Source organism: Solanum verrucosum, unplaced genomic scaffold (assembly GCF_900185275.1).
Source record: "Solanum verrucosum unplaced genomic scaffold, falcon-dt-bn FXZP01000198.1, whole genome shotgun sequence".
Lineage (NCBI taxonomy): Eukaryota > Viridiplantae > Streptophyta > Magnoliopsida > Solanales > Solanaceae > Solanum > Solanum verrucosum.
Genome location: NW_026020173.1, coordinates 87,300 through 95,870, shown reverse-complemented (window position 1 = coordinate 95,870; position 8,571 = coordinate 87,300). Strand labels below are relative to the sequence as shown.

Genomic DNA, 8,571 nt, shown 5'->3' with positions numbered 1-8,571 from the left:
ACATATCATAAAAACGGAAAAAGTTATTCCACTATGTATTTTTATTTTTTTATTCTGAAATCCTCCAATCTCTATTTAAGGAGGATGTTCAAACATAGTTGATAGCACCTACAACATAAAGTCTTCTATATTTGTTCATTTCAATCTCAAAAAAAAAATGTCTTCTAAACCAAAAGTTAGAGTTTCAATTTATTGGGATGGCGAAATTATACATGACGAAAATACCGTTTATTATAATTGTCCTCCCAAACACAATGCTAAATATTCAATTAATGTCCGCTATCATAAATTTCTTTCATCAATTTATAAAAGAATGGGTATAAATAGTACTGATTATAATTTGATTATAGTTGGAAAATACCCTACTTCATTTTTATCACAAGGACAAGTAAATTTTGGAGAGTGGATTATCTATAATGACGAATCGTTGACCGACTTTTTGAGGGTTCCAAATGACTTCATAGATCAAATCAAGTTAACAATACTTGAAATCTATGTTAGGAAGGAGCCTAAGATTAGTCAACAACATTCTCCTTTATCGGTCGATGTCCATCCCCGATTAGAAAATCGTAATAGCGTTGATAGATTTCCGATAACTCAATCTACTGATTTTTCTAACATGACTCATTATCAAAATATTCTTACCGGTCGATATGATGTTGATTTGAACGAAACTATCAATGAAAGTGACTGGTAATGCTCAATAATTATATTTCGATTATTATTTGTTGATTTTGTCAATTATTTATTAATTTATATGATTTATTATTCTTCTTATTATTATTATTATTATATATTTTGTAGCGGTTTACCTCAGCAAGATAGGAATATTGCTTCAAGTTATGGACTAGATAATTATTTTGGTCAGTCCTCACACTTTCAAATGACGGTAAATATCGGGACATCCTCAAATTTTCATGTCTCGCCTACTTTTGATGTAGATGATTGTCGGTATGTCCAACACTTGATTTTTTATTTAAGTAAGTTAATTGCATGAGACAAATATTTATACTTTTTTACATATATAGGGAAAATATCACACAAGATGAGCCCATTGATCCTGTAAATATCGATGATCGTGACCTTCCAAATTACGGCTCACCTTCAGCTAGTGATACTGATGATTTGCCTAATGCCGAGGAATCAGGAGATAATGTTCCATTTGAGGTATCATCTAGTGATGATGATTTTTTAATGCCCAATCGGTCGCCAAGACCAATGTCCATGAGTCCTTTTTGTAATCATGAAATTCCTTATCTGGATCATCTCCAAGATGGTCCAGATATCTTTGGCGATACATATGATGAATATACATCACAACATACATGGGGTGAACCGGAAGATTTCATGAATGGTGCTATTTATATTGAAAAAGGCATGTTGTTCAATTCAAAGAAGCAGTTGCAAAGAGCAGTTAAGCTTCTACATTTAAAGATAGCGAGGGAGTACTTTGTTATTAAATCGACAAAGAAATCATGGCGACTTGTTTGCAGGCGTGTAGAACAAGGATGTCAATTTAGGCTAACTCCTTTTAATGATAAACATACTAACATGTGGAAAGTTGGAAGATACATTAAAGAACATACATGTGATATGGGTACGTGCCGCGATGGACATTTCAACTTGGATGTTGAGATGATTACTAACGTCCTTCGTGTTGATATAGAAAAAACGCCGAGGTACTATTTTATCCTTAGATGGTTTTTCTTTAATAAGAAAATATTCAATTTTTATTTGATAATTAATATTATTTTTACTTTTCAGGTTTCCCATCAAAGACTATCAAACAACGGTTCTTAAAGCATATGGCATTTCGATAAGCAGAAGAAAAGCATATCTTGGTCGCAAGCGTGCTTTTGAAAAAGTCTATGGTACTTGGGAGGGTTCTTTTTCCGAGTTGCCGAGGTTCATCGAAGCTTTGAAACACTTCAATCCCGGAACAATAGTTGAATGGGAAACAGAGCGACGTGTCGATGTCATTGAAGATGTATTCAACTATGTGTTCTGGAATTTTAAACCATGCATTGATGGGTTTGTGTTTTGTCGTCCTGTTATATCGATCGACAGAACACATGTCTATGGAAAATATGATATCAAGCTGTTGATTGCGATTGCAACGGATGGTAACGGCTCAATATTACCTTTGGCATTTGCAATAGTTGCGAATGAGAGCATGGAGACATGGAGTTTATTTTTGGATCATTTGCACTTGCACTTTGTCAAGGGTCGTCGAGGTGTGGCATTGATTTCAGATAGGCATCACAGAATACTCTCATCCGTGTATAATTCTCCCAATTGGCAGGCCCCATTTGGGTTCCATCGTTTTTGTTTAAGACATTTGAAGGCCAATTTTCAAAAAAAATTCAAAAATGTCATTTTAAACAACCTTTTATGGGAAGCTGCAAATCACTGTAAGGAGAAAAAGGTTTTGGAAAAAATGGAGATGATCAAGGAGATTAACCCGGAAGCGTATGTGTGGTTAATGAAGAACGATCTTAACAAATGGACATTGCACAGGGATGGAGGTAGGAGATGGGGCATGTTGACAACAAACAGTTCCGAGTCATTCAATGGTCTTCTTAAGTCAGCCAGGGGCCTGCCAGTTACTGCAATGGTAAGACTCACTTACAATCAGATTGTGAACCGATTTGTTACAAGATCAAAATTTGTCAATCAGCTAGTACAACAAAAGCAACAATGGATGCCTAAACCATTCAAGATTTTTTAGGATAATCGAAAAAAGTCACAGCGTCACACAGTTATCAACTATCACCAACAAATGGAAAACATATTTGAGGTGCAGACACATATGCATTATGGCAGTGGTGGTAATAAGCTCATTGTAAATGCATCACAAGGAAAATGTCAATGTGGTAAATGGCAATCATACCACATTCTATTTTCTCATGCAATAAAGGGATTTGACCAAATTGGGTATCAAGAATGGGACCATATGGCACCAGAATTTAGCGTGCGTAGCTACAAAAAAGCCTACTCTGGGCAGTACCAGATGTGCCCTACAAAAATATATAAATAGTTATTTTGAAATATTTATATTAGTTATTAATGTTTTAAGTTTATATTAAATTGTTAATGCTTACCGCCATATCAGGTATATAATCTCCAAATGACATATCTAATAAATTCATGATGTCTGATGTGCCAAATTGATGGATATGCAAATCATCGGCCTCTACTCCCGCCTCTGCCTCTATGTTTGGATGAATAGGAATACCACCGGCGCCACGTCCTAGAGCACGTCTTCGTGCTCTACCTCTATGCCCCCCACGTCCTCGTCCATCTACACGTCCACGTCTGGTCCTCTGGCACGTATATGTTCAAACAAAGGATCTCCCTAAAAAAATGGCTCTCTAAATTATATTCCGGTCTCAAGCAATGTATCCCTAACAATATGAGATACCTCTTCACCATGTGAAGCTAAGGTTGTGTCTCTCTGCCACTGTAATGCAAGACCGTGCAACTTAAATAATCCTCTAGAAATCGCAATCCTAGTACCAGCAGAATGAACAAAGCCTGACGGTACATCAACCTCTAATGCAGGCTTACCTATAAGCAACCTTCCGTACCGCATGTACCACAATTTATACCCTGCCCCTCTAGTACCATCATCTACCTCAACCACTAAACTCTGATGTCGATTACCCCAATCACGAAAATATTTATCCAACATTTCAAGAACCTCCGATCCAAGCCTCCTACGCTGATCATGCACGTGGTGGTTGGTTCCCCAACTAGGAATCGCAGGTATATGTTGGGGACGACCAAACTGACGCATCACTCTATCAGGTGCGTGCACCTCAACAATCTCTAGGCAAATCATAGGCACGCATGCCATCCATAAAGGCTCATCGATCGTACAACAATGAGGCAGTGTATGTAAAATCTCATTATACGATGTCCATCGAAACTATTTTTAAAATATAACAATTAGATAAAATCAACGTTAAACGTTTAGTATATAAATAAAATTATTATTGATTTACTTTTAAATAATTTACTTTTATATGTAGATTATATATATTTTTTTAAAAAAACTAGTAAAGAGTTACAAAAATTATTCGATGTACCTGATCCTTCGTTATGCGGTCTAGCTGATCTCTAATCGGGATAAGAACATGATGTAACTCAGTATCCCTATCAATTCCACGCGTCCATCACCTAGCATATGGAAGTAATACATCACCATCATGCGGCGGAGGAGCTGATGGTTGTACAGGCAAGATCCTCTCCCAACACCAAACCTTAATGTGACAAACAAAATAATTAAACTATCATCATTAACAAAAAAAAATTAACAATTACATATATCTATTTTTAATAATTTTTAGAAATTATTTGTATCTAATTTAAGTATTTTAAAAAATTGAATATAGAAAAAATATTCTTGTACAGTATAATGTTAAAAGATTCTTTGTATTTGAATGTATTTTAAAACTTTAGTAAAGTTACCTGAAGGAGAGGAATAAATCCGCAAATGTCAACCACATTACCGATAGATGCCCGACAAAGTGCACGGTACAAGTAGGCCAACACTGCATTGCCCCAACTATACTTACCTACGTCGTGGATGGGATCTAGGAACGCCAAGTATTGTAAGCTAATAAGGTTCCCCGATGTGTTCGGAAATAAGATGCCCCCCAATATAACAAGCATGTAAAGTCTAGAAATTTTCTCAACCCGCTCCACTGGAGTAGAATCTTCTATCAGATCTACTTGTAACTGATCTCGCAAGTAGCCGGTAATGTTATGTATCCTCACCCGGCTCGGCTCGCACCATCCATATCAGCAGGTGTTATGGTGCATCCTGTGAGTGTCTCTAATAAAGTACGCCATGGATGAATCCTCCGTGTAGCATCCTGCATGTACACAACATCACCATCGATGCACAAACCAAACAAGACCTGCACATCCTGTAATGTAATCGTGACCTCACCAAAAGGTAAATGGAAGCAATGAGTCTCTGGCCTCCAACGCTCAACCATAGTTGTAACAAGGGCATGGTCATACTGCATCCTGCCCACACAAACTACATCATACAGTCCTGACCTACGTAAGATCTTCTCAACACGTCCATGAGGTCGATGCAAACGAAATAAATTCCAGGCATCATTCATGCGCACCATCCTCATAAGGCAAGTAAATGATATCTTACCTTTCCATAACAATTCTGATTTATGCTCATGCTGAGAAAGAAGAAGTGTACGATCAATCGGTCCAGGATTCACAACACGCTCCATTATATTCTGTAAGAAAAATTCTATTAATTTTGCAATTAGGGATTGTATATGGTCAAATAGATTTAAATGGTGCGTACTGGAGAACTAGAGCAAAGCAGACCTTGACATTCTGCTTGTCAATGAGTATCAGTAACGTTTTATCTCAAGGAATTTGGTGTACCAATTTCTAAATCATTCCAACTCACTAATCTTTTCTATTCATAACTCTCTGTCTAAACCTAATCATATGTTGTTGCAGATAATTAATTATGAAATGAAAAAGTTTTGCATTTGCTATGGGACATGCTGCTACTTATATGAAGAAGTTATGCTATTGAATTGTGTTAAAACAATTTTTCTTTCCTTTAACGTACTGAAGAATATTTTTTTATCTTGTGTTTGCAGATGATTTGTAAATTGGTTATGGTGATTTGTATATTAGGTTGAATTTTAGATGGTTTGTTCTCTCCAAAACTTTTGATTGTTAAATTATAAAAATGTGCATTGACAAATTATTGGTGGATTTATTTATCTTAAGCTAATTAAAGTAACTGTGAATCCCCATCTAGTGGCACTTTTCTTCAATTTCTCTATTATATGTTTGATTCTATCTTATATAGTTCTTTTATGTGCTATACTACGATGTAGCCAAGTCTTTTAGTGATGTTCAATATTTCTCGAATCTCCCTAGCCTCATGTCAGGCTTGCAAATTGGACTTCTTGAACAGAAACAAATAGTAGAGTATTTTTGGAGAATCTGATATGGTGCAACATCAAAAGTGAAGAGTCCGTGCAACTAAGGATTTAGGACAAAAGGTTTTCCTCAATCCAAACATAAACAAGAATGGGAGCATATGTCAAGGAGCATTGGAGTCGTGGCCTAACAATATTTAAGGTTTGTTTCTTGGTGTATTTAAATTATTTATTGTTGAATTACTGCTTCATTATAAAATGTTTGATCAAATATCATAGAATTTTTTCGTTTCTTGTGCTCATAGTATCCTTGTACTTCTTTAACTTGTTTCTTTGTTGTATAGATTTTATGTAGTAATTATGCTATTTAACTTGTTTCTTTGTTGTATAGATTTTATGTAGTAATTATGTTAGTTAATGTAGGGCTTGGTAAGCATTTAGTGTTCCTAATAAGGATGTAGAAAAGTAAACTAAATTAAAATTAATATGAGTTGCAGAATGAATGGTGTTGACTTTTGTTTTTAGATTTGGATTGATTGTCACTTGTGTTTCTCATTTCAAGGACTTAGGTTATGGTTCAATTTATTTAGGAGTTAATATTGATTGCCACTACATAAATTTTTTGATTTGCATCTCTGCTAAGCTTTATTTTGATGTGCTTTGGTTTTGGTGATATATTGATAATACTATGTTTTTACTTAATGGAAGTACTTGTTATTCTAGTCCTTATTCGGTAATTAGTAGGAACTAGAAGTGACAATAGTTATTTTCTTTATGGAATAATACATAAACATGCCTTTAACTTGGCTTCATTTTGCGTCTACACCCTTCAACTTTGGTTGTGCACAAACAGACACTTCAACTTATATAGAGTTGAACAAGTAAACACATGCGTCTTACTTGGCGTCCTACATAGCAATTCGCATCCTACACATCATCATACATGGTGTCCTATGTGTATTATATCACGCAAAACGTGTTTACAAGTTTATTCAACTTTATACAAGTTTAAGTGTTTACTTGTGCAAACAAAAAATTAAAGGGTGTAGATGCCACCTCAAGCTAAGTTAAAGGGCATATTATATATTGTGTCTTTCTTTAATATGTTTGAGAATATGCTATCTGACTAATTATATACTTCTGTCCAAAATTAAAAGAAGTTTCTCTATATGATGGGGTATGGAATGGTGCTGACTTTTTATTCTGGAAAGTTGTTTAAAATGGAATGTTTGGCCAATAACATTCCCAAGGTATACCCACGAATTGAAGTACATCCTTAAGATATCCATGTGAACCAAAAACATGGTTATTGATTTTCTAAATAAACAATTTTCACCCTTTCATTATCCAAAGTCAAAAAGTTTACAAAAACATAGAACTCGTGTGAGTTTAGATGGTATGAAAGCCTCCCAAAATATCTTCTTTGTTCATACATTATAGCCTAAATGTTCAATAAAAATTTAGTAGTATACTCGTTGGTGTTTTTAATCTTTTGGTGTTTGATTCCATTTACTAAAAATGTGTCATTCTTCTTCTGTTAAAACCTATAAAATAATCTAATGTATACGTCATTAGACCAATTTGCTTAGTTCAAATTATTTATGTCTCTTTACTTGTTATTTGATTTATTTTATTATTCAAAATGACTAATTATCTTTTTTTTTCCAGAACACATTTATAAAAAACTTATTAAGGAGAAGGTTGATGGGATTTCTACACCAAGGGATGAATTGGTATTGAAGTACTATAAGGAGACATTAAATTTGAAGAAACATGCCAACAAATGGAGCTGGAGACGTTAAGTTGGAGGACAATGCCAACAAGGAGCTTGTGTTGATGTTTTTGAGCTTAAGTTGACATGGAGCTAATTTTTATGTTTTTAAACTTCAGCTATGCTCGATTTTATTTGTATACATGTTATTCATTTCTGAAGGACATACCATTTTGAAATGGTTGTGCAAATAAATGCACAAGTATAGTTAATGAATTAGTGTAATTTGAATGGATTCAATTATTTATTTCATGATATGTGAAATTTAAGTAAGTTTGGTTGCTTCTAAAAGTAAGCTAGGGGTCATGAAAACATAACAAATCAAGCCAAGAAAAAGATAGGATGTTTACATATTAGCTTAAAATATATCCAAGCAAAAGAGAGTTGTTTGCTATGAAGTTACCTAGGGAATAATTCTAGCTATTATTTGCTTGGATATGTTTCTTAGAAAAAATATTCTAGCTAAATTAGCTAGGCTAACAACGTTTTTCCTAGCAAAATTTTAGCTAAGAGTGTATTAGCTACAAAAGGTTGATACGGTCATTTTCCTAGAAAAAATGATGTTAGCTAATTTTGTAAGTTAGCTAGGGATTTAGTCTCTCGCTAATGACATGTTCTCTTGTTTGCAATACCAATCCAACAATGTAATTCATTTTGTTTATTTCGAATTAAAGACTTTTTTCTAACTTAATAATTAGAAATTGAATGCATACTGTATAAGGCATCATTTTAAAGTAATGAAAATATGAGATGGAAAAAAATACCTAATTTATATAATTTGTAGGGTCGGATTGTTATGTTGTCGGGTTGTGCTACTCTAATCTGTCAAGATTTTGATTTTTTAGTGTAGGGCTGCTTCAATTGTCGGAT

General features: G+C 34.3%; 2 protein-coding genes across 2 annotated transcripts; one reads left to right on the top strand and one right to left on the bottom strand.

Annotated features, from left to right (window-relative positions):
* The first annotated feature begins 619 nt into the window (after window positions 1–619).
* LOC125828835 (uncharacterized) lies at window positions 620–2,728 on the top strand. Its single transcript, XM_049508158.1, has 3 exons — window positions 620–693; window positions 1,029–1,679; window positions 1,765–2,728. Exons 1-3 carry the CDS (start codon window positions 620–622, stop codon window positions 2,726–2,728), a joined length of 1,689 nt encoding a protein of 562 aa, XP_049364115.1.
* Window positions 2,729–3,425: 697 nt separating this feature from the next.
* Window positions 3,426–3,841, bottom strand: LOC125828858 (serine/threonine-protein phosphatase 7 long form homolog). Its single transcript, XM_049508175.1, has 2 exons — window positions 3,568–3,841; window positions 3,426–3,460 (listed from the first exon to the last, which is right to left on the bottom strand). The coding sequence occupies exons 1-2, from the start codon at window positions 3,839–3,841 to the stop codon at window positions 3,426–3,428; spliced, it is 309 nt and encodes a 102-aa protein (XP_049364132.1).
* Between the last annotated feature and the right edge of the window lie 4,730 nt (window positions 3,842–8,571).